Here is a 24,900-nt window from a genome sequence, read left to right on the forward strand (position 1 = left end):
GAAACTATGCGGTTTTAAACGTTAAGCTTGTTTTTAAAATAATTTGGTATGAATATACTTTATTCACTGATTGACAATGTAGTTATCCTCTTCACAATCACATTCAAAATGCTGAGTTTGCAGTACGTAAAAGTCCTTTTAAGTTTGTGTTTTCTCATTTTCACCTGGAGGTAAAAAAAAAAAAAAGAATACTTTGAAAACAGCAATAGCTGATAGTGCTGCACCTGTATGTGCATCAGAAACAACACTTCCTGTTATGTTTTCCAATGCATGGACAGAAACCAGGAAAAATTAGAGATGGAATCAATCTTGGAAACTAGCTAGTCCACCTCCCTGCTAAAAGAGACTGGAGAAGCAGCACTCCACAGCTGCTCTGGCCACTCCCACTGAAGTCAGTTATATGGCAATCAGACCATTTTGTCTGGGGTCAGAGGCTGATTTTGGCTACTGTATTTCTACATTTGTTCCCTGGAAATGGATGTCTGAAGTCATAGCTTTAAAGAGGTTTCAGAGGAATTTGGCATATTATTCCTATAACCTGGCTTTAGCCAACTTTTCCTTTGTAAGCCATGACATTAATTCCCAAGTAATTCTTTTTCCTTGCCTCTTCAAATCATTACCCCTTTTTCCTCAACACACTCTATTTCAACATCACCTTCTACATTTGGGTACTCCCCCCCACACACACATACACTCACACACACACTGCTGGGAAAGGATTGTAGGACTTGATCAAGTTCTGACATATCTTTTTTTTCCTTTATGGCAAGGCTGACAACATCTTGCTTTACCTCTTCGGAAACCAAAAGCAAATATATCAAAACCTGCATGGTAAGATGGGGGAAAAGACAAGATGATGCCCTGAAGCAGGCAGTGGGAAATATCTCTGCCAGTGCTTTGCATAGGGCTCTCTTACATACCAGGAAGCATCCTCTCTGTTGAGAAAGGCAGTTGGATGGGAACACAGAGGAAATCTCACCAGATTTACTACTACAAAGTCACAAAGAATTCAAGTCCAGACTGACTTAATATGAATGAAATGGTTTGCCTGGGTTAATTCATTAGAAACTCAATAGAATGGGAGGCTTGTTTTAGTTAATTTCTTGTCACCAAAACATCAAGCAGTGGAGATATAGTGAGGTGTGTGTATTCTCCGTCTACCATCAGGGACAGGGTGGCAATATAGCAGGACATAATTACCTCCCTCAGCAACATTCACAGAACTAGAAAGGTTCACAGTACTCTGTCCCTGTCCTTTGATAGGGTCAGTGGGGATTCAACATCTTATGGCAGCCCTGCATCCCCACAGCAGAACCACACCAAGTGAATTCCTCTGGGCAGCAGCTATTCTAACACAATTGCCCTCCCAAGAGCCACCCAGCATGTGTCTCATGCAGACACTGTACATAATCTTTCAAAGAAGTCCGCTCTCTTGTGCTCTAGTGCCTGTAGAAAGCTCTGGATTCTCTCTTCACGCATGGCAGTGCACTTTTGCAACAGTGTCCGTCGGCGCTGAGAATCTCCATGGGATGCAAAACCCTCCTGCTGCAGCTTCTTTGTCACATAAGCCTGATCCCTTTCCATCTGTTGTTGCTTCCTTTCCTCCATGTAGGAGTCTCTGGCCTTCTAGAGTGAAAAGCAGTAGAATGTTAGCATTTTACCAGGCCTTTCAACTCATCTGTATTACAGATACAAGGCAACACAGGCCTTGGAAGAAACAGCCTCTGCTTGGCTATTGAGCTGCGGGGTAAATGAAGAGTGGCTTTGTGTGTGCTTCTAGGCAGTCTGCTCATTGGTTAGAGAAAATACAGGGATATCCTTCAGGATGTTTATCTGGGATAGATGGTCTGCTCAAAGCCTTAACTGCTCGCTATAATATATAGAGGTCATGACTAATTGTGGAAAAGTCCTCAGATATCCAAATCAAGAGGAACAGTGTACAAGAGTACTTCAAACCACAGATATACACACAAACCTGCCAATGTCATCACAGAATCTTTGATACTATTCATGCAGTAGCTGAAAGGTTTTAGGGGATTGAGAACAATGATTCATACGGCAATTCTTTTAGCTTTTGATCGAGTGTAGATCTACTAGGCTTTAGCAAAAGAGCAAGAGTGGGCTCAACATTCCCAAACGTCTGTGACCTAATAGTTTATGAGCTCAAGACAGAGCAGGATGGGCAGCAAATGGTAAGGACAGTAGCAATCCTTGCCTACCCTTCAAGTATTTGAAGTACTTCAGCAGGACATCCTTTTTTGGATTTCTTATTATGTACATCATAGCCTGTAGCCTCTAACACACAAATCTAAAAGCCCTCCACAGCTGCATGGAGGGATATTAAGGGGAAGAACTGGGTGCTCAGAGAAGGAAGAAGTAGTAATTGTTTGGAGTTAAACTGGCTGATTTTGCTCCATAGCAATGAAGACCATTTGCTTGTTCTGTCCTGTAAGATGAGAGAAGGGAACAAATTTCCAGCTGGTACAGTGGCAATAACTAGTAGAGACAGCAGTGACCTCAGATAATTTAGTTATTCCTGAAAGCGAAGGAATCTGTCCACATGCCAACACATTATAAAAGACACAGGGGTACAGGAGATGCAACACATCTCACATTGGCTGCCGGTACTGCAACGAGGTCTTAACTACACTCACTAAACAAACAATTCCTTTGTTTCCACTTCACGCACTCTCACCTGATTTCCAGCTCCCTTACCTGTAATGTATTATAGTTCATCTGGAACCGAAGGATAGCCTCACACAAGTTCCAAAAGGAATACTCTGGCCACAACACTGACTGAAACACCAGGCATGAATGGGATGTCTGCAGAAAGCAAGATCACCGACAATGTAATAGTCTGGCTAGAGAAAAAAAAGTCATCAAGATGCAGCTCTGATGGTCAAACTATGCCAGCATCCCCATAAATATTTTACCTTAACGGAATCTACTTAAAATTTAATAAAAACCAGCCACGATAAATTGAAATTGCAAAGAGTAAAGTCTATCTAATAACTATTAATGCTAGAACACAAGTCATTCATTCATATGGTGCTCAGAGATATGATTTAGCAGAGTTGGGGTAATATGGTTAGGCTGTGGTTGGACTTGATGATCTTTGAGGTCCTTTCCAACCTGAGTGATTCTATGATTCTATGTAAAAATATCCACAGAATCCTCTTTAATGTGACACTGGTATTCATAGAGGCGTTTTTAATAGCTAAAGCACCACAGATGTACAACAAAACTGAAATAGCAACACTGGACTATCAAAGGCTGAGTTCAGGGAATAACATATGAACCGAAGATCAAGACATGACATTTAAGCCATGTCATGATATTCCTTGCTGCCCACTCATGGCATTTAAATTAATGAATCTAGGAGTTGTGGTGTGCTGCAGATACTGCAGAGCTGAAAAACCCAAGCTTTCAGCTCTAGACATATTTCAGATAATTGTATTCACAGAACTGCAAGAAACAGAGACTCATTAAAGGCGCCCCTGCACTCAGTCCATCCAACAAGTTACCTAAATTCTGTCAGAGAAAATTTAAGAGCCATCATCATCATCATCACACCCAGAGTCATAACACTCTGAATGCAAAGATGGAATAACTAATGGAGAAAACAAAAACTTTACCTGCCAGAGAAGAAAATCACTCAACCGAACCTCTCCAGAGGTTCGAATCAGGAGGTCTGGGTCAGGGGAGTTACTGGTGTACAGACACTTGTCAAGCAATGATTCAGACACATCACTAAAAGACAGATGCATCTTGTTAAGGCCACTCTCCTGATTAATGGGGACAGTAATAAATCAGAATTACTAAACATTTTTATGAAGAGAGAACTGCAGGTTAAAATTAGGTGGATGGGACTGTACCACTACCCATCATCAACTTGTTTCTGACAGACTGGGGCTATTTCAAATACTCTTTCAGCATCCTGAGCATTCCCTGATGCTCTTGGAAACATAAGGTAAGAGGTAGAAAGACTGTGAAGACTTCCATCTGGAACAGATCTAACTATTCCTTCTCCTCCAGGGTAGAGGAACAGTTCAGAATTCATGATCCACCTGTTGTTTGACCTCACAGCTGGAACTGCCAACTGAGCAGCCCAGCACTGCAGCATGAAATCTGTCTTCACATTTAAAGTAACTTAAGATACAGACCTAACTTCTCTTCTGTCTTAGTTGTGTACATATCACCATGGTAACTGCAGTAATAAAAAAAACCAAACATTGCATAGTAACTTGAAGTCATTTGTTCCAGTTGGACCGGTTCAATTGGATCTATTTAAAAGCCATTTGGCTTCTGAGAGGTTAGTATTAATGCGTAGGAGGTAAGACAGGCAGCCTTTTTCTATGAAGCCTCACACAGAAAAACAAGAGTTACCTGGGTTCAAGCAGTCCTTGCTCCACCCCCCAGGCCATCTCCCTGACAGCATTGCTGATTTCATGTCTTGATGTGTATGCAAAGCAGACATTCAGAAAGCACCTGAAAAGAGGAAAAAGATGTGGAAAACCTGGAAGTAAAGAAGGTCCAGCAGGAAACAAGGAGTCTAGACTGTTCTGTGTGACTCTAGGCTAAAGAAAAGCTACATCATGTCTGACAAATATACCTGACAAGCAGAAGGCGGCATTAGGTATCAGCTACCCTGAACTCTATGTTACTTACTTGTTGTAGTTCCTGGTTGCCATCACAGCTTGGGCAATCAGTTCCTGAACATCCAAGGGTAGAAGTGGCAAGTCCCCTAGGACACGGATACACACACCATGCTTCTTCAGGTTCTCCCTATACCCGACAACAAGAGTGAGGACTGCAGAAAACAGATCAGCCCCTATTGCACAACTGCCACATTTTCTTCATGTAACATTCACCAAATGAAAAAAGCAGGCATGTAGCAGGCATAACTTTAGCAAAACTAAGAATCAGACAAAGGCACAATGACTAGATGTTTCTTGAGCATTAAGAATTTGTTTAAGGTTTGATCATCCCAAACCTTTCCCTAAAGGTCCTTCCCCATTCAGGTTTCTCAAGTACAGACATATTCAAAGGACTGGATAATGACCACAAATTAGATATGCCTACCTGAAGTTAGGAAGATCCACATACAGAAAACTTAAAATAAAACCACAGACTCTAAGCAACTAATAAAAAACCAGGAAAATAGCAGAATTACTGATTACTGGGGGACAGAACAGCATAAACACTTCCTAGTCTACCACTCATGAAGAGCTTCATTGAGTAGAAACTGGGCAACTGGCCTCTTTGAATTATGGGACACTGCAGTGCTTAGATAGAACTTGAAGACTGAGAGCAGTGCACTCATGCTGTCCTCTCCCTTTCATGTTCCCAGCTACGTCCCCTCACAATTTACTTCAACCACATAAGCAGCTATTTCACATAGCACTTATCAATCACAAATAGGGAAACAATTACAACCAAGGTACTGTGCAACACTGCACTGTAATGTCCCTCCCTGCTCACTCAGATCTGTACTAGTTCTATCCACATGCACTACATCAACTAGTTCTCTAGCTCTAGGGTGAGTTAATACATGATATGCCTGTATGTGGAAGTGTCAAGTTGAGAGATCTCTCAGAAATATGACATCCTGCTTTTGCTCCACACCCTGTAGGTAACAGCCATCAGAGGATTCTTACTGTTCTTCCAAAAGGCGGCTAAATTTCTGCCTTGCCAGATCCATTAGTCCATCCACCTCCTCCTTGGATCGTTTAAAGTTCTCAATACTAAAGGCATAAACAGTGACCTCCCGAATACCCAGATTTAAACACCATCGCAGTGTCTGCAAGAAAACAAAAACAGATCAGATAAGCAGACTCGTAATAAGAAAGGTCCAGCAGACCCATATCTACAACTGCTAGAACTGTGATTTCCCACTATGCTAACACTGTTTAAAAAAAAAAGAAAGAACGAAAGAAACCAAACAACAAACACAGCCATCAAGAGCTGACAATGATTCCCACTTGAATTTCAGATTCATCTTAAAGAACAAATGGAAAATGTCACCACCTAGGACATGGGTCCATAACAGAGATGTGACTAATCCAGCCAGCAGAAGCAATTCCTGTAGACAATGTGACAGATTATGTAACACCACACTTTTCAAAGCAATTCAACTTGCTTCACAGAATTAAGCTCCAAGATCTGCACGGCAGACATTCTAATCTAGTGTAAAGCAGAGGAAAAACCAAGCAATCATGATGCAGCAAGGTTACAGAACAAGAGAGCTGAAGTCAGGCCCTTGATGACTAGTACCAGCTGCAAGCACAAGGCCTGACTCCAGTCAGAGAAGGAACATAACACATGAGTAAAGTGGTAAACAAAGGCAGTTAGCAAACACATCTCAAACTTTTAATACACAACTCAGAGGCAACAGAAATTCTTCCCACCTGTGCCAGCTTATCAAAGCCCTGCAGATGTCCTTGCTGTCTCTCCACATGACACTTCTGGGCATAACGGCGATTGCCATCCATGATGAAGGCAACATGCTTGGGCATTGGGCCTGCCTAGAACATTAGGAGAAACAAAAAGAGAGCCAAAAGGCAAGCTGGCATCTTGCATCACAGATCGTAGTTCCATCACATTGGAAGCAATCTGTATTCATAAGAGTGCAGTGAGTTTCTCCCAGTTTGAGCCTGGAGCTAGAAAGATTAAAGATGCTGATCACCTATCTGGTAACTCCAGCGTAGGCTCCCACTAAAGCATGTCAGTACTGACAATGGCCCAGACTGAAAAAGCAACTTTGCCCTCCTTGTTTCTGTTTCATGACAGAGAACTGCAGTACTTAGGAGCACTGTCACTACATGCCTTCCTTCTGCAGCCACAGGGAAGGTTCACAGCTTATGTGCTGCAAGTAATTTTATTTCAGAACTCAGGGACATTTTCACAGATGATCTGTGTTGTCGTAGAAAAGTGAGACCTTCAGCCCCTTAAGGTGAGCAACTCTTTTCCACTGACCTCATTAGGCCTGCACAGCCTCTTCTGAGAAAAAAACAGCAGTACCACTTACAAGACTCTGCTGAGCCAGGACAATATTTCCCTGGAACTAGTGGGTTTTTATTCCAGTCAGCAGAAACTCAGTTTCAATTTTATTAGATCCACAATCCAACCAGCTCACACTCTCCCTCCTCCTGCATCCTGCCTTCATCAGCAAAGGCTCAGAACCTGGAAGCCTGGATCCCTAAGCTCATTATTGGTAAGCACTACCTACAGCCTTGCCCATTTGCAAGACTAAGCTTAAGTAATTTTCCATCCCCGCATACTACTTAGGAATGTAAATGCAGTGGCAGCATTAAAACCTACCCTTGCTAGAAACGCTATCTCTCTAGAGCAGATCAGTCAGAAACAGTGTCACTTTGAACCCTGGTAAATCTGTTAACTACTGTTTACCACAGGCAAACCAAGTTCACTCCTTACCTTAATTATGTTGGCACAAAACCTCTCAATGATGGTCAGCTCGCCTTCTCTGATCCACGACATGTCTTACCAAGAACTCTTTTTCAGCAGGAAGATGAAAATAAAGGGTTAGAGGTACAAAAGACTCTGAGTACAAAGCAAAACTATATGGGATCACCCTGGAAAAACAAATTTTGACTAGCTGCCTCAGCGACCGCTTTATCATGTGGATCAACAGACAATAGGGGAGGTGAACGGATCAGAAATCAGCTCTGGAATTTTCTAGCTGTACGTCAGGGCTTGATGCTCTAATAACTGATATAAAACAAAAATCCTTACTGCTTCTACCTGCAGAAACAGCTGCCGAGCTTGTACAGACACACAACAAGCTCCTGCATTATGTTGGACCACCACTGAGCTGGTCATGGAGCAATGACTCTAAAATGACCTTCAGCACTTTTGCATTGAAGGTGCTGGAAACCTTGCAAAGCAACCAGTGACGTCGTCAACCACCCTGCTTTACCGACATCACCGTGATTGCTTCTCTTTTACAGGCAACATAAAACCAGCTTTTAGTTTGTGCAAACAGAATATAAGAGTTTCCTGACATTCCACATTCACCTCCATTGCTCTCAGCCTGGAGCCCTGAGAGATACGTGTAAAGCAGCGCTATGGGGGCAGCAAGGCGGATCCAAGCGTGCTGTATGGAGCACGGTAGGAAAGCAGAACCGAACTGCCAAGTCAGCGCGCATCTTCTGCACGTACAATCTCTGCGGTACTCTCAGAAAGGGACGTCCGGCCACAGATACCGCCGCAAAGCATTAAGGAACCGCTGGAACACGAGCTGCAATCATAACACTCACGGGTAAGTCGTCCTAAAAGCACCTCTTCTCCCTGCACCGCTGACAGCAACACATCTTTTGCACGGGATTTCGCACAGTCACCTTGAAATGCGCTCCCCGTAAAGCAGCCGCTTCCCGACAAGCCCCGAGGGAAGGGCCCCGAGGGAAGGGCCCCGAGGGAAGGGCCCCGAGGGAAGGGCCCCGAGGGAAGGGCCCCGAGGGAAGGGCCCCGAGGGAAGGGCCCCGAGGAGGCCGAGCCGCGCCGCGGTCACACGGCTTCCCCCGGCGAGGGACAGCCGCGCGCCTCCCGGGCCCCACAAGCCGTCCCAGTGGGAACACCTCCCGCTCCCCGAGGGGGTGACGTTCCTCAGCCCACCCCGGCTCGGCCTCCTGAGGGAAGAGGAAAGAACCGAGGCGGCAGAAGCCCCGAACACCCAGCCCCTCTCGGCCGCCCGCCGCCCGCTACCTGCCCGGCTGCGCCGCCTCACCCCTCCGGCCACTGACGCACCCTTCCGCTTACGTCCCCCTTCTGCGCATGCGCGGACGCGGCGCGGAGCGTGGCATCATGGCGGCGTGGGGGTGTGACTGGAGGCTGTCGGCCTACGGCACCGCTGGGAGCGGGTTGTGCCGCCGTTATGTTCGCTCTTAGCACCGCTATGGAGGCGAGCTGCTCAACACACAGCTCACGGGGGTGAAAGAAAAGAGCCAGCACACTGAACTGTCACCAGCAGCCATCGCCCGTGGGTTTTATTTTTTTTACAGAAAAGAAAAAAAACAACAACAACAACAAAAAAAAAAAACAACCAGAACAACACATTTTACATAGTTGGTACCAAAAAAAAAATATATATATATAAAATCACAAACGAGGAAAGGAGGGGGGAAATTACAGCAACAGGACCTGCAGCCCTGGCTGTGGGGATTCCAGCAGGAAACCTCATTGGGAATTGGGAGGCCCCTATCCCCTCCCCAACACTTCATCCAATTCAGGAGTTAGTCACAAACAAGCTTTGGTTGCTAGCAGTAAACACGGAGTTACATTCTTCTGTCTCCTTGAAGACGACAGCGGGACTCAGGCGTTGGCACCAGTGGAGACACCATCTCGAGAGGGACATTTCCCCTCATACATTCATTCCAATGCCTGGTTACAGCAGGACCCTGAGTGCAGCCTCATCTGCCCATGGTTTGCTGTCCCGCAATGCATAGTGCCCAGTGTGAGCTGAGCATGGGCAGGTGGGTGATGATGCAGCAAGTTAATTATTGTCAAGACACAGGAAGAACCACGGCTGCAAACATGGGAAGATTCAAATCAATCCCATCTTCTCCAGCGTGGCTTCCCTCTACAGATAAAATCCCTGTTTTCTTGGATCCCGATGCCATACTGGCCTTGGGGAAAACCTGAGTGATTCTCTAAGCCGTTGGCTCTTTGCTTTAGGGACAGGGATGGCTACAGAACTCATATCCCCACACAGAGTTGCAAGGCAGAGTACACAGAGAAGATCCTGTCTCCCTGGTCCAAAACCTATTAGATGCTTTGGCTTTTTTTTTTTTTTTTTAATTATTTTTTATTTTTTTTTTCCCTCTTACTTTTGTAAACAATAATCAAAGAGAATACTGTGAGAGAGAGGAAAGAGGAAAGATTTACAGAGGTATTTACAGATACTAGGCAGCTAGCAGAAAAATACCAAACTATTAAATGGGGCAGGGGGGAAAGGTCCTACACGACTCTTCAGACAGATACAAGAACCAGCAACTGGCGACCAAGGTGGGCCAGCAGTCCCCACTTTGGGACCGAAGCCCAGGGTTAGACACGCAGCCTGGTATGTTCTATTGCATTTACCCCGTTCAGACAAAAGCAGATCTCCTGAAGTGGGTTAGTCTAAATCTCATCACTAGTCGAGAACTTGAGGTCCTTCCCCCACCCTCCCAAGAAGAGACCACCACCTCACCATAGGAACTACTGGAGCAGGGCAGGTTCAGCTGGGAGCCACTCTCCAACCCCACAAGCCTCAGGGCAGGGGTAGACTTGGGGCAGAAACAAACCCCAGAGGGGCTGCCAGGTGCAGTGATTGCTGCTGGTAAGGTTGGAGTAGATGCTCTCCATCTAGTCCAGCCTTGCTCCACATCTAAACCTATATTCTAGTAAAGAACATCAGAAACCGTATACATGTCCTGAGACACCAGCATGGTAAGACCACTGCACTGGGAAGGCTCCAGCCAGCCCCGGGCTGTGGAGCAGAGTGTTGATGGCCCAAAAGAAGGGATGCAGAGCATCCCTCAGCCATCATGAGCCCATGTAAGGTGAAAGCCAGGGAGGGAGGAGAGAGATGGAACAGTTGCCCTCCTTGGCCATGAGTTGGGTCCACCTTGGCACCAGGTCTCTTGTACCAGCAGGTCCCAGCTTGGGGACAGGTGAGGGCCCAAAACAATGCTCAGTCTCTCAGCACCCTCCCTGGTTGCTGTCAGTTCTCATTGCATGCCCTGGAAGCCCCATTCTGACTTTTAGGTCATCATCCCTATGGCATCCTGTGTGGCATCCCAGCCCGCTGATGATGGGGATTCTGATACAGGGTGGACAAGAGCGTTCCCATGGGGCAGCAGGGAGGGGGCATGTAAACAGGAGAGAGAAATGGAGGACAGTCCTCAAAAACCACCGGGCTGGGAGAAAATCTGGAGTTGGGGAGCCAACACGGGCTCTAGCAGCTGTTCCCTGCCCTGCAGCACTGCCTGGCTTCTCCGTCCCTGTTCATGGACCCACAGACCCAAATTCCTCCTTAGCCCAGCAGAGAAGGGAAAGAGATTCTATTAATACAGTTAAAAAGGAAACAAAACCCAAACATACCAAAAAACACAACCAAGAAGCTCAACAACATATCAGTCCACCTAGCGAACATCCAGTGAGGTAGATCTACTCTTCCAATACAAACTTTGTCACATCTTTGTGCTGTTAGAAAAAACCCTCCTCTCTGTCCAGCACTGGGCTATAGAGGTATTTTATCCCTGAGATTGCTCGAATACCTGAGAAGAAGTTGCAGGAATTAGGTCCTTTCTCTTTCTCTCTTTTTTTGTTTCTTCTTAAAGATTAAAATATACAAAAATACAAAAACTGAATATTTATATAAAAAGCAAAAACAAAACAAAACAAAACAAAAAAAAACCCACAAAAGAAAAAAAAACAAAACCAAAAAAAAAAAAAAAAAAAAAAGAAACAAATCAAAGACAACAAACAAACCCAAAGATACGTCATTCACGCACATCCTAGTGCAGCTTTCACTTGGCATTGGCTTTGGCACGGTTGGGGCATCTGGCCCCAGAAGAAGGGCTGTCACTGGAGCCAATAAATAAAGGCAAGGCTGGGGAGGGATAAGGGCAGCCGCTGCCACCCCAGGTCCCTGTTTTCCTATACCCATGGGTGGCTTAGCCCAGGGTGCTGGTGCAGCGTGGGCAGGAGGAGCAGCAGTGTTTGTCCCATGTGGGTTTGATCCATGCAGAAGGCTGAGCTGCACTGAGCCACATGCTGCTCTGTAGGGTAAAGAATAGCACTCCCAGCCCTGTGTTTCAGAGGTGAGGAGCTGTAGGAGCCACGGGACCGGCCTGTGGGCATCCCTTCCAGCCCTGCCACCCTTGTCTCTCCCTGCTCCGGCCATGGGGCAGGGAGCAAGTAGACACCAGAGACTCCCTGAGCTGTGCCTCCCTGCTCCTTCTCCTAGCTTCCTGGAGAATGAAGATGAACCAATTTATTTATTATATATATATATTTTTTTTTATCTGGGAGAGGTGTGTTGGATGCTCCCCCTTCTATTTTTGGAGCCATCCCAATTAAAACCGGGTTTTAAGGAGAATAAAGTTCTGCCCTTATCCCTCCCTGTTTGCCTTGCCAAAGCCTCTCCATCCTGGTGTTAGCCCTCCCCACCACCTGCCATCATTCCCGGGTTTCAGGGAGCAGGGCCGAGCTGTGCATGTCCTCCTCCTCACGGAAGTAGGCAGGCTTTCCCTGAGAGCTGGGGGACTGCTGAGCTTTGGCGGGGCAGTTGGCGACCATGTGGCTGATGCTCTGGCAGAAGTGGCATTTCTTGGGCTGCGGAGGCAGCTTGCACTCTTTGGCATGGTGGTCCAGCCCTCCGCAGTTGTAGCATCTGCGGGAGGAGGAGAGAGATTCGAGGAGGGGAAACAAAGGGAGGGGACTCACTGGAGCCAGGGGGGGGACCCTGGGTTTGCTCCCTGGTGGTTTTAGATCTGTCCCAGTGGTGCTGCTAGTACCCAGGAGATGGCAGCAAACCCACGTGCTGGAAACAAGCACAGGGGGATGAAACTGGGGGGCTCACAGGCCTCTGGCACCACTATATTTATGGACCCTGAGTATTTGGATCCTGCATCACAGGTTACCCCATGTTATGAGCTGCCAGCGCTCGGTGCAACAGGAACAGGCACAATCTGGTTTTCTAACTCACCGGGAAACCTGAAGTTGTGAGTATCGCTCTTTCTTTTCTCTCTCCAGTTCCCTTCCTGCTCAGTGAAACCCCCAAACTTTCACTATCTCCTGTCCTTCCCCAGTTCGCTTCCAACTGACTGGAAACCCCAAACTAAGGGGTGGAGCCGCAGCCTTGCTGGGGCGCACAGTCTCTCTGGGGACACTGAGATCCAGTACCCCAGGCAGCAGGGCTGAAGGGTGGCCAAGAACTGGCTCCAGGGTCCAGAGCCTGCCCATAGGAGCCACTGCCAGGACATCCGGTCATTTCCTTCCCACAAGCAAGGGTTTCTCTTAGAGAAAATTACCCCCTGCCCAGCTCAACCCACCACAGCTCCTACACACAAGGGGAGCGTCAGCCCGGGGTGTCCCCGACCTCTGCCCTCTTGCTTCTGTCTCTCTGCCCTTTCCCCACCAAGCTGCATCTGCCACTCATTAAGTGCTGGAGGAAGTGGCTTTCACAGAGGAAGGGTCGCTGCCCACACTGTGCCCTGCAGCCCCTGGCCAAATGTGGGCAGGACAGGGCAACACGAGGGGTCCCTGACCACACAGCCCCCACCAAAGCCCAGCCCCAGGCAGTTCCTGGCACCCGCAGGGCTCAGAGCCAGCCCTGGATCAGACCTCATCTGCCCCTTACCGGTCTCCTTTTGATCTGCGTTTCTGCAGGCTCTTGCCCTTGGGTCTCCGCTCACTGCCAATGCAGAAGACGCCCCCCGGACCAGTCACCCGGATGGATTCCAAACCTTTGGAGGATTTCTTAAAGGTGAATTCAACGGCTTCACCCTCCTTCAGGCTGCGGAAGCCCTCCATGTGCAGCTTGCTCTGAGGGCAGGAGAGGATGGCAGTCAGTGCTTGCATCCCAGCACACCGTGAGTCCCATCCCATGGTGCCAGGGGTGCTGATGTCCCTCCCCCACACCCAAGGGAGTGGGCGTCAGGACCAAGCCTGACTGTGCACTTTTCATCTGTTTGATAATGCAGAGATGAGATGGATTCACTAACCTGAGAAATAAGGAGCTCTGACCCTAATATCTGCAGGGTTTCCTGCAAAATGCTGGTGCTCCACACTGCAAACCAGCAGACCCCTTCTCTCCTTCCAACCCTGCACTGCATCCTGCAAGCTCCCAAAGCTGCAGGGAAATGCAAAAGTTCATTTTGCTTTGCACATGCACATGCAGTCCTTCTCTCTTCCCCATCAAGAGGCAGAACAGGAGGGACATGGATGCACAACCAGAAGATTTCGCCCCAAAGCACAGCTGAGCTGCAGAGGATGTAGCACACTGGGTAGGAATTGGGGCCCTCAGGGCAGCGTTCGCTGGTCCCTCCCCGCTGCGCTTTGCAAAACAATAAGGAGCTTTTCTCTGGGGCCCAAAGGTTGCTATTGCCTGTTCTGACATAACACGCCTGTTCCCAAAAACGAGTCTCCTCTGGCCTTAACTCAACCTAACTCTGTGCTACTTTTGCTTCAGCATCCTTAAAAAGCTGCTGAGCTGGATGCTGGAGCAGGGTAACCCTAAAGCTCCATCCCTTTATATGCCCCAGCAATTAAGCTGCTATTTGGCTGTGTCTGCTGGGGGCATCCCCTGTCCCTCTGGGATCACAGCACAGAGCAACGCTGAAAGCAAACCTGGGAGTTCAGAAGGACCTAGAGTGGGAGAAGGTGGAAAAATACACTGCTTTCATGAGAGCCATCCATTTCAGCAGAACAACATCACAGGGTGTGGAGGTGCACCCGACATTTCCTGCCTATCGGTGCCATGAGCCAGTGAGCTGAACCAGCGCTGCCACATCCCAAGCAGACATCTGAGCAGAGATTTTGCTCTGCTTCATTAGTGGAAGTCTGACGACCGTAAGCAAAGAGTTAAGAGGGATTTGCTGTCAGAGGGAGGAGCAGCTCTGTGTCACTGGGCTGGGATTCCCGTCAGAGCATGGCACTAACATGCAGCCATAGGACCCTGCTTTTATGAATGAAGCATCTCCCATTCATGGGCTGCAAGTTCTGTCACATGGCCGTCCATGCTTCCCACAGGGATGCAATGCAAGCATGGTACTTGGAAAAGCACACCACTTTCCTCTTCCTTTTCCTCTTCACCCCCCACTCTGTTCAGGATCCACATGGGGACACCTCACATGAAAGCAGAGAGGGAGGAAATTGAGTTTTTGGTGTTTAGGAGTGATTTTACTGAGTACGACCTTGCAGGATGTGCATGCATCTGTGAGCACACGGAGGAACTGGAAATGCAGCAGAGCTTGAGGAACTGCCCTTTTTCCTGCTGCTTTTTCCCCGCTTCCTCTCCCAAACCTCCCATGGGGCTTTCTCCACACCAGTCCCTACCACAACATCCTGGAGTCTGGCTCAGGGTGGGAAAAACCCTATGGGGCAGTGCCACATCACCCGTATCTGCTCACCCACAGGGACAGGGGCAAGGACCCTCCAGATGGAACCACCTTCCTTGTCTACTGCCAAAAACAGCACCAAAACCTGCTCCACAAGGCCTGCCACAGGTGAGTCCCCTGGCAAGCTCAGTGTAACCACAAACATCACTATCCAGTCCCAGCTCAGCTTCCCCCAGGCTGTGTGTCATGGTGAGGATGCTGAGCATCACCAGGAGGGTAACATGGTTTAGCAAGCATGGTGGTGATGAGCTGATGGTTGGGCTAGGTGATCTTAGTAGTCTTTGCCAGCCTTAATGATTCTATGAATCTGGGATGCTGGGCATGATTGCCAAGAGGTTGCTGAGCACCACCTAAGCAGGAGCCATGTTCAGGGCATGGAAGAGCTGAGCTCTGCTTGGTGTCACTGCTGGAAGCTGGGGGACATGAGGCAGCTGCCTGCCCAGACCTCCATCTCCCGCAGAGATCTCCATCAGGGTGTTTACAGCCCAGCTGTGTTTACACTGCCAGCAATCAAATCTCACAAGCACTCTGCTCTGTGCAGTGGGTCAAAGCTGCACCGTGGTAAGGGGGACCCTGGCACCGTTTCCTGGGTCCCACTCCTCACCCATGATCATGATCTCCCTCTTCCCCTATCTCTCTCCCCAGAGTTGCTGCATCGTGGCTGACAACGAAGAGGAGGACTGGAGCCAAAGCTGCTGCAACATGATGGGGAAGCTATTTATTTTCCAGCAGCGAGTGAGGATGACAACTGCCTCCTCAGTCCCCAGCCCCCTCCACCAAAAGGCCAAAGGAAACGCCCTCTCCCTGGGGAAGGAGGGGGGCAGCGGCCAGGGCACCCCAGCTCTCCCCCCGCTGCAGCCTTTTGAAGTGAGCTGCGAGTGGCTGGTGGTCCCTGCGCATCCCCTGCCCCCTTCCCAAAACACACACATTGCTGGCATTCCTCTGTTATCAGATAGGTAATCAAACTGCAGCCCATTGAATTAGCTGCATACCTCCTGCATCTGAAAGGAAGGGGCCCAGAGCCCCTGTCCCACACCACACACAAAGCGGGAGCCTTCCCAGGCCTCCACACCCCTCCCTCCCCAAAAAATAAAGAGAGGAAGGGGGGCCCAGAGAGAGCTGGGGATGCTGGCGAGGGAGGGGCCTAGGGGAGGGCCTGGGCTGGGAGCCACCGGGGCTGGCCAGCGAGAACAAAGGGCTGGCCGTGCTCATGCCGGCCAAATTCCAGGAGTTCCAGGCCACGGCGGGGGGAGGAAGCGTGGCTGGCATGGACACGGCCTCACTGACCCTCTTCACTGGCTATGGGGCCTAACAGTCCCTCTGCTGCGCTGTGGTCACCCTCCTGAGCTCCACTGTGCCCCACACACATTGGCATGGTTTGGGGGGCCAGGGTTTGGGGTCTGGGGTTGGTCTTGGGGAGGTGGTTTTGGTGGGCAGTGTGTGGAGTGACCCCCGGCTCTCAAACAAAAAGTGTTTGTAACAAAACTGTGTTTTGAAGCATAAGTACCAATGGGGTTCTGCTTGTTGTCAATAGGATTCAGAGTTAACTGGTAGGACAAGGAGCAGCAGCAGAACTAACACTGCCTGTCCCCACTCCCTGCAGTGCCAGGCAGCCCCACCGTGGGCCCTTCACCCGTGCCAAAAACCACCACCATTATTTAATGCAGACAAAGCCACTGGACCAGCAGCTGAGCACTGCCCACTGCCCCACTGCACCCCACACCCCCATTCCGCCCATTCCCCCTTCCCCACCTGCACCTCCCACCTCTTCCTCTCATCCCACAAACTCCCCCTTGTCCCTTTGGGGTTGGAGCATCCCAAACCCAACACCGCTCCCCAGGCAGTGGCAGCAGCTCTGTGGCAGCCCCGGATTTGCCCCCACTCTGCTGGGTGCAGGAGGGGCTCGGCTGGCCCCAGGGTCACCATTGTCCCTGCGGCCTCCCCAGTGTGACACAAGGGGACGTTTATTCCAGCCGGCCCTGGCCACTCAATCAAACCATCTTTGTGTCCAGAGGGGCCTCAGGAGGAGCGGCTGCTGCACCTCGCCCTTATCTGTGTGGGGAATTGCTTTGCTTTAAACTCTGAAATCTCTGGGCAAACAAGCCTGGGTGGGATGCTGCATTAGGAGCAGCTCTGGTGCTGAGCTGTCTGGGACAACTGGGGCAGCCCGTTCCTGTGTTTCCCCAGTGTGGGTTTGGCAGAGAATCCTTCCTCACTCCTGTGCCAGGGGGAGCAGAGGGCTTGCACTCACCCACTTTGAGCTAATGCTTGCCCAGTCTAGGCTGGCACAGCAGTGATTCCTACCTGGAATTCCCTCTTCCCAAATCCCACAGCAAATCTTTCCATGGTGCTGCAGTTTTGGGGCAGAACAGGGAGCACCTGCCTGCAGATCAGTGCTGGTGCCAGCATCGGGTAGATGCTGGAAAGAAGAGATGCTACAGGGATGGGGGAACCCAGCTCAGTGAGCACCAAAATATCACTGGGGCTTTTCAGGCTCTGTATTGCTGCTCAGTTTCCTCAAAGTAAATCCAAAACAAAGCCATTTTCTTGCCAAAAGAATCTGGCATTCTCTTCATTTTCTACTATAAGCAAGTGAAACTAAACACCAGGTTAATTTTGGGTAAAACAACCCATTCACTAAGAGTCACCTGTCCTAAATCCACATTTCCACTCACTTTTACCAGCACCAGGTTGCCAAAACTATGCTCGTCCCATGTGAGGGGAGGGAGCAGCAGCAGTGGCCACACAGAGGGTAATTAGGATCAGCTGCTGCATATTAATTTCATACTCCCATATTGGAGCATGTCCAGGAGCGCAGCACCTTCCCTTGGTGAGAGAGGCTCCATCCAGATTACTTTAATGACTAAATAAATTCGGGGGGTTGAGGTTAGAAATGGTGGAGCTGGGGGTGGCCGGGGATGGGGCTCAGAGAATGGCAGAAATCACATTCATTTGGACCATTTTCTCTTGCAAACCATGTAAGGGTTTTTTTTTGTTGTTGTTGTTTTTTTTCTTTCCCTCTCCCTGCCATCACCCCGGGGGCTCAGAGCAGAGGATGGGGGAAGGGAGGTGCCTGCAGCCAACAGTTAATCTTTAGACAGAGACAGGAGGCTTTTTTTTTGTGTGTGTGTGCATCTTGAGGGAGGTTTCAGGGCTGGGATAAAGCCGCTCTCATTCACAATTTGCCGTCCAACAGACAAGGCATTCCCAGCAATTCCCATTCCCAGGTTGCAGCAGTGCATTTTGTGATGCAGTTTTATCCCTGCACTTATTAAAAAGAAAATAATAATAATAAAAAATAAAATAATAATAAAAACAAAACAAACAACAAAGGGATTGTTCACTCCTCCCCTCCCCCCCCCCCCCCCAGAAAGCAGAGAGGCCAAAGTGCATCTCTGCCCCATGGAGCCCTTCTGAGGGGATGTACCCCATCCCGCAGCTCCCTCCTGCACCCACAGGAGCATCTTAAACCAGACTGGAAAACTGAGATTTTTATGCCCCCCCGCTTTCATAGGCATCCGATGTGCTGCCTCTTCCCTTTCCTATGGGGCTGCATCCTGCCCCACAGTTCAGCCCTGTAAAGGCAGAACCCCTCTCTCCAGGGAGAAATCTCTTGTGTGTGCCTTTGCAGGAACTCTGGAATTGAGCTGCTCTCCAACACATGCTTTTCTTAAAACCTCCCATCGTTCTCACTTCCCATCAGTGCTCCATGGCACCAGCCCGGGGTGCCCTCATGGAACCTACAGTGGAAGGGCAGCTGATGTGCCCCTCTGTGCTGTTCCCCACAGCCCTTGGTGGGGATGGAGCCCCATGCCCATTGTGAGGCTCCTGGAGCTGATGGCACCTGGGTAACCACAGCCCCCTGCCTGGGCAGAACATGATGGCCACGTCCTGGCCACATCTCTGGTATGGCCCACTTGTCACCAAGATGTCTAAAAATGAACTCTTGCAGCATCTCTGAGTCTCAGCTGTGCCCAGCAAGCTCCCCATGCCAAAAATCATGAAAAGGAGCAAAACTATCCAACACTCTCACTCCTAAACAAGGATTTCAGCTTGTTAGGTTGGATAAACACTGAGATGCAGAAAGGTACGAGGCTGGGAGAAGCCCCATCCCCTCAGCTCTCAGCCAAGGCTGTGGGGCAGCACACTGGGCTCTGGGGATGCTGGAATGGGGCATGCAGATTTTCCCATTTCTCATCCCAGCAGCATTACAAACCCAGGACCACAGCCCCCAAATGAATCCATCTCCAGTGTCCAGGGGAGGCATTTTAACCCAAATGCCTCATTTTGAGCTCACAATGAGAGGGAAAGGCAGCCCTGAAGGAGCCCTGTTAGTCTCCTGTCCTGCCGAGATTTTAATCTCTTTGTGATCAGATAAAGGGGGAGAGAGATGGAGACGCGCTCCCCGCAGAGCAGGGCTATTCAGACCTGGTTCCTGTAATAAAGTGATTTAATAGATCTAAAGAGGCCAATTCCCTTCTTTCTCCCACAATTACTTCCTGTGGGTCATCATTCACATATGTAAATGAAGAGGGCACGGCTCTGGGGGGCTCTGGTTGTTGTACCCCAATGGTTGGGTGGAAGCACCAAGCTGGGTGCTGGTTGCAGCACCCTGACCCCATACTGGCTTTTGCCCTTTAGGGTCTGACCTGCTCTCCCTGGGTGCTGAGCAGGGTCGAGGTGATGCTGGCAATGCTCTGCAGTGGGACAGTCCCAGTAGGCTTCACCGCAGGAAAGCAGTGACTTTAAGCCAAGAGCAAATGGAGTAGTGATGGAAACACTGCATCAACCCCAAATGGCCTTACTGCGGGTGGCTGCATGCGCCAGGAACATTCAGGCTCTGCTGCATACATCTGGGCAGTGAGAATCACACCTGCTCTGGGCTCCCCAGTGCCACCTCATACCCTAAATTGTCCAGTGCCCAGTGCTTGCTGCCTTCTAAGCACACCAAACTCTGCTCTGGTCTCCAACAAATGGGGAGTGCCAGGAGGACACCCTGTTCGTCCTCTTTTCCTGCAGGAATGTGAGCGAGAGCAATCAGGAAACCAGACTGTCTGGGGGCAATAAAGACTGAGGAGAGGGGCAGGAGGGAGGGAGGCTCCCCCCCACTGACACAACACTGACATGCAAAGACCCATTTGCTGCCCCTGGGGAGCACCTGGAGCTCAGCATTCCCTGGCAGGTTTGGAGACCTCAGACCCAAATCCAACATCACGTCTGCACAGCGGCTTCTACAAAGAAGGGGTTCGGTTCTCCCCTATCCCTCTGGTTGCCAAGGGAGGGCTGAGAGGCCCTCAGGATCCATCACCAGCACAATCACTCCATCCCCATCCTGCCTCCAGCCAAATGCACAAAAACCATCCAAGTTTACTCCAAAGACATCCTTATCCCCCGTGCTCATACTGCCTCCCATCCCCAACAGCTGCTGCTCTCCCTGGAGGAGCAGAAGCCCATGTTCAGTGCACAGCCCCGTTGCCAAGCACCCAGCACTGAACTGTATCTCCCTCCCAGCAATGCCCCCATGACCCCAGTTCAAACTCCATCCCCAGTCCCATTTCCCCAAACCCTCCACACGGTCCCCACTAGGGCTGGATCCGTTCCCCACCTCTGAAGTGGCTTTGAGTAGCCATAATCCCAAAGCTGCAGTTTCCTTTGGTGCAGGACACCAGCAAGATATGCACGGGTCAAACCCGGACACGAGACCACAGTTACGGTATGGAAACCATAGAGGCACATGTGTGACCCCATGTGCTTTGTGCCATGCAGGATGAAGTGCAGCCCTAACCCGCTGACAGAGAGCTGGGCACATTGTAGTGGGACTTTGCCCCCCAAAACACAGCAGAGGAATCAAGCGCATGTCATCACAGTACTGATGGTTTTGTTTCCCTGCTTCCCAGGGATGAGCATCCCGGGGCTCGCATGGACTGAACCCCCACCCTTTGAGGATGAGATGGGGAAAGCCCCATCTTGCATCCCTGCATGGGGCACTGAGCACCCTATATGAGGCAGTGAGGGAAACACAGCTCTATCCCCTTTCCCTCCCTGGGGTGAGCAGCATCCCTGCCCCGCTGTGCCCTATGTACCCCTTTTTTTCACTGAATGGGCACCTGCTCCTCTGTACCCAGCCCTCCAAAGAGCTCCCCAGTGAACCACCACGAGAAAATTAAATGATCCCAAGGATCAGTTTACGGGGTTGCTCCCTGGAGAGCGATCCAAGGGCTGCACTGCCCTTCTCTGCCCTCCTCTCACAAACATGGGGAATTCCATCACCCCCAGGACACCAATTTGGGATGGCAGTAGAGGCACGGAGATCTGAAGGGCAGAATGCTGGGGCTGCACCCCACCGCCTCCAACCCCAAACCAGCTGCAGCATACCTGGTGCACGAAGACATCGACGGGTGAGTCCAGCGTCGCGCCACCCTTGGCTGTCATGGAGAGGAAGCCGAAGCCCATGCGGACGTTGAACCACTTACAGATGCCGGAGCCATGCAGGGGTTGGGAATCATTCTCGGCTTTGGGTGAATCTCCAGCCAGCTCCTCGCCCGGCTTCGCACCTGGGGAGAGAGCCAGCGAGCACCTGAGTGGGGCTGGAGGGGGTCCCACACCCCTCTGCCCCCAGGGAAGGAACAGAAAGAGCCCAAGTTTGGGTCCTGCTGGATGGGAAAGGCAAAAAAATGACCGCGGTGACCCAAAAGCGGCGATCCGCTGCGCCCACGTGTGTGCGTGTGGGATCGCAGGGGACTGCAGGGAGAGCGGGGGTGGGAGCGCTGGGGCCGTTCTCCAGTCCAAAGTGTTTAAGAAAAAAAATAAATAAATACGTAAATAAAAATAAAAAAGAAGAATAATTGAAAAAATAATCCAAATAAAGCAGCCCAAAATGCATCACTAGGAAAAAAATAAAAATAAAAATTAACGACGGTGATTTTTTGTTTTGTTGGGTTTTTTTTTTTTTTTTAAAGAAAAACTAAAGGATAAAGGAAAAAAAACCAAAACAACAAAAAATCGGAAAAACTCCCCCAAAACACCGACCCGACCCTCCTGCCCCAGCACGCCGCGCTGCGATGAGGATTCCCCGCAGCACCGGGAGCTCTGCTCCCCACTGACCCCAGCCCGACAGCCCTCAGCTCCTGCGCTCAGTCCGGGGCTGGGCTGAAAAAATTCCCCTCACGCCGGGCCCGGGACACAGCGGGGATCAGCGGGGCTGGGGGGGTCCCAGACCCCCGTCGGGCTCTGCCGCCGTTATTAATAATCGCGGAGCCGAGGAGGGCTGCGACAATAATATAACTTAACCTGCAAACTGCTGGTTGGAAACAGACCCCATCCCGACACTCGCTTGCGGTTGTGGCTGTTACCGCCTCCTCCCTCCTCCTCCTCGGGCAGCTTTGAGGGTATCAGCCCAAAAAAAAAAAAAAAAAAAGCAACGAAAAAAAAAAAAAGCAACAAAAAAGGCCGGCTTAGACCCCGACGGGAGGGAGCCGGGAGAGGTTTGACTCCATCTTCACTCCAACAATAGGGGTGGGAGGGAGCGGGAGGGTTTTTTCAAAGGCTCCCAAATTCTCGCAGACAATAGAAGCCCCCGCTGCCCCCACCCCTCACCCCCAACTCAGGCCGGGACCCACCCGAGGGGCTGGGGGACGCCGAGCCCCGCGCCGCCATCCCGCCCCCACGTGATCCTAATTAACCGCCCCCCTCCCCACTCCCCCCGGCTAATAGCGACACATTCCGGGAGGGATTTGGGTGGAGGGCGGTGTGACCTCCCCCCCACTGAGGGGCGAGGCCACCTGTCAAGGGGAAGACGCGAAGAGGAGATGGGACCCCCCCCATACCCATACCCAGAACTCGGGGGGGTCCCAACGCCATTTCGCCACCTGAGAGCCGCCCAGGTCGCTCGTGGGTCCGGGCTTTGCAGGGGCTACTGAGGGAAAGCGAGCGTTTTTTGGGGACACCTCGACCTCCCCGCAGCCCCATCCCAACTGCGGCACGCGGGATCTCCCCGAGGCCCCGACTTCGTCCCTCCCACGCGTGGCTGTGGGGAAAGAGGGCCCGGGCCGGGCGGGACAAAGGGCCGAGTGACCGCAGCACCATTTCCGGCGGGAGGACACTGCCCGCGGCCTCCCCGCCCCGCGGGGGCACAGCGCCTCCCGCAGCCTCCGCGGCCCCGCGCGGTGCGGGCGGTGCGTGGGCTGTCCGAGCTCTTCGGCCGCCCCCTTCCCCCCTCCTCGACGCTTCCACGGGAGGTGGATGTGGCATCGTCCACGCTGAGAGCCGCCTCCCCACGCGGGACCACATCATGCATGGCCTTAATGCGCGGGAAAGGGGCAGTGTACGGAGGCTGATCATTCTGAATGTCGTGGGGGCACCCACTGAAGGGGGAAAGGATGCGGGGTCCCTCAAGGAGAATCCCGCATGGGGGGATCCCGCGTGGGGGGCGCCGCCTGCCCGAGCGCTACGGAGCTGTCAGTGGTGCTGAAGTGCGCACTGTCCAGGGTTCTGCGCGGCGGCTGTTGCCGCCTTCCTCTTCCTCCTCTTCCTTCTCTTTCTCCTTCTCTTCCTCTTACCCTTCTCTCGCACCTCTCACCGCTGGACCGCTCCACTCCCGGGAGTTCTACGTAGCTCCCTCACTGCTGGGTTTATGGGATGAAGGAAGAAGAGGAGGAGGACAAAGATGGTTTTCCTCTTTGCAAGTGAGGGAAGGAAGGTAGGTGAAATGGACTCGGTGGTTGTGAGGACATGGCCCTAGTGCCCACAGCCAGTTGAGTCTCGATGACCGCATGCATCGGGGATGGGCAGAACAAGCAGTACTACCAGCACTCTGCGGTGTTAATAATGCAGTGATGCTCATAGGTTGTCCATCATATTTACACGAATGACAACGGGGATAGATGCGGTGGGGGGAATCCACACTAACAAGTCTCTTATCCCAACATCAGTCTTGAGTCAAGTCCTCAGAGCCAATAAACAGTCTACAATCGTAGGAGATAAGAGTCTGGCTGGTTGCTTTCCCTCCCACTATGGTGACAGGAAGGACAGACAGAGCGTCCTTCAATTCATTCCTTCACTATGTGCCATCATAAGTGAACAAGCTCCCTGACCCCAAACCGCTCTTTGGGGACCTCTTTGTGCCACTTCCATCCCCCTCCCCACCAACACGCAGCGGTCCGGATATCTGCTCTGTTCCCCATTCCCTGACCGTCCAAAGGAGCGGCAGCGTTTGGCACCCTCTCCTGGCCAACCCGAGGTAGTTGGCTTTGATTCTCGTTTTCGTTTGAGGAATAATTTGGATAGGAATGTGGAGTGAGAAAGAACAAAATAAAAAATTGGGATATTCTCTCGTGTCACTCCTTTCCTTTCCTGCTTCCTTCTGGCACCATTTCTTAACACTCCTCAGTTTCTGCTCATCCTCAGTGACTTCCCAATTACACGACCCTCAGCACAGCACCTCAGTGTCCCACTGGGATTCATCCCATCCACCCCCTGGCCTGGCGTCCTCTTTCTGTGTGTGGTGTATTTGTTTTTGAGGCCTGTTGAATGGCACATGTGAACGGGAAGGGGACTCCTTCCTGTTCTTTCAGAGCCAGTTGCTGCATGCGGCTCCGCTTCAAGGGAATAGCCAGCAAAGCGTTCGCTTTCACAAATAATGGCTTCATTAGATTGAAAGAAGTGGACAGTGACCTCTCTGAAATGGACTTTCTGACCCCTGCTGACCTTTGGCCCCGGCTCTGACAGACGGTAAATCTTCCCCTGTACACACAGCTAGGGTGAGGGACAGCAATGCCCAACC

General features: G+C 50.7%; 2 protein-coding genes across 20 annotated transcripts; both read right to left on the bottom strand.

Moving 5' to 3' along the window:
* Nucleotides 1–42: 42 nt before the first annotated feature.
* On the bottom strand, nucleotides 43–8,787 carry DHDDS (dehydrodolichyl diphosphate synthase subunit). Of its 19 annotated transcripts, none has more exons than XM_085517989.1 (10): nucleotides 8,744–8,775; nucleotides 8,035–8,257; nucleotides 7,435–7,512; nucleotides 6,408–6,524; nucleotides 5,658–5,800; nucleotides 4,669–4,785; nucleotides 4,387–4,488; nucleotides 3,636–3,750; nucleotides 2,716–2,823; nucleotides 43–1,626 (listed from the first exon to the last, which is right to left on the bottom strand). In XM_085517989.1, the coding sequence occupies exons 3-10, from the start codon at nucleotides 7,495–7,497 to the stop codon at nucleotides 1,390–1,392; spliced, it is 1,002 nt and encodes a 333-aa protein (XP_085374115.1). In that variant the 5' UTR covers nucleotides 7,498–7,512; nucleotides 8,035–8,257; nucleotides 8,744–8,775; the 3' UTR covers nucleotides 43–1,389. The 19 variants fall into 19 exon arrangements, 18 of the variants coding, with proteins under 18 accessions (XP_085374115.1, XP_085374116.1, XP_085374114.1 ...); XM_085517990.1 differs by having other exon boundaries at nucleotides 8,179–8,257; nucleotides 8,722–8,756; XM_085517988.1 differs by having other exon boundaries at nucleotides 8,722–8,756.
* Nucleotides 8,788–8,974: 187 nt separating this feature from the next.
* On the bottom strand, nucleotides 8,975–22,705 carry LIN28A (lin-28 RNA binding posttranscriptional regulator A). Its single transcript, XM_085518002.1, has 4 exons — nucleotides 22,410–22,705; nucleotides 21,495–21,673; nucleotides 13,361–13,545; nucleotides 8,975–12,391 (listed from the first exon to the last, which is right to left on the bottom strand). The coding sequence occupies exons 1-4, from the start codon at nucleotides 22,438–22,440 to the stop codon at nucleotides 12,178–12,180; spliced, it is 609 nt and encodes a 202-aa protein (XP_085374128.1). The 5' UTR covers nucleotides 22,441–22,705; the 3' UTR covers nucleotides 8,975–12,177.
* Between the last annotated feature and the right edge of the window lie 2,195 nt (nucleotides 22,706–24,900).

Source organism: Coturnix japonica, chromosome 17 (assembly GCF_054131305.1).
Source record: "Coturnix japonica strain WE chromosome 17, WE-NBRP24, whole genome shotgun sequence".
Classification (NCBI taxonomy): Eukaryota; Metazoa; Chordata; class Aves; order Galliformes; family Phasianidae; genus Coturnix; species Coturnix japonica.

What these genes read in the sequence shown, in the direction of transcription:
- DHDDS (XM_085517991.1), bottom strand. Translation starts at nt 7,497, where the DNA reads ATGTCGTGGATCAGAGAAGGCGAGCTGACCATCATTGAGAGGTTTTGT. An exon ending in GCTTTGATAAGCTGGCACAG is followed by an intron (nt 5,801 to 6,407) that starts GTGGGAAGAATT and finishes GTTTTCTTGCAG; the next exon opens with ACACTGCGATGGTGTTTAAA. An exon ending in GCAACCAGGAACTACAACAA is followed by an intron (nt 4,489 to 4,668) that starts GTAAGTAACATA and finishes TCCTCTTTTCAG; the next exon opens with GTGCTTTCTGAATGTCTGCT.
- LIN28A (XM_085518002.1), bottom strand. Translation starts at nt 22,440, where the DNA reads ATGGGGTCTGTTTCCAACCAGCAGTTTGCAG. An exon ending in TTCCAACCAGCAGTTTGCAG is followed by an intron (nt 21,674 to 22,409) that starts GTTAAGTTATAT and finishes CTCTCTCCCCAG; the next exon opens with GTGCGAAGCCGGGCGAGGAG. An exon ending in CGCAGATCAAAAGGAGACCG is followed by an intron (nt 12,392 to 13,360) that starts GTAAGGGGCAGA and finishes CTCCTCCCGCAG; the next exon opens with ATGCTACAACTGCGGAGGGC.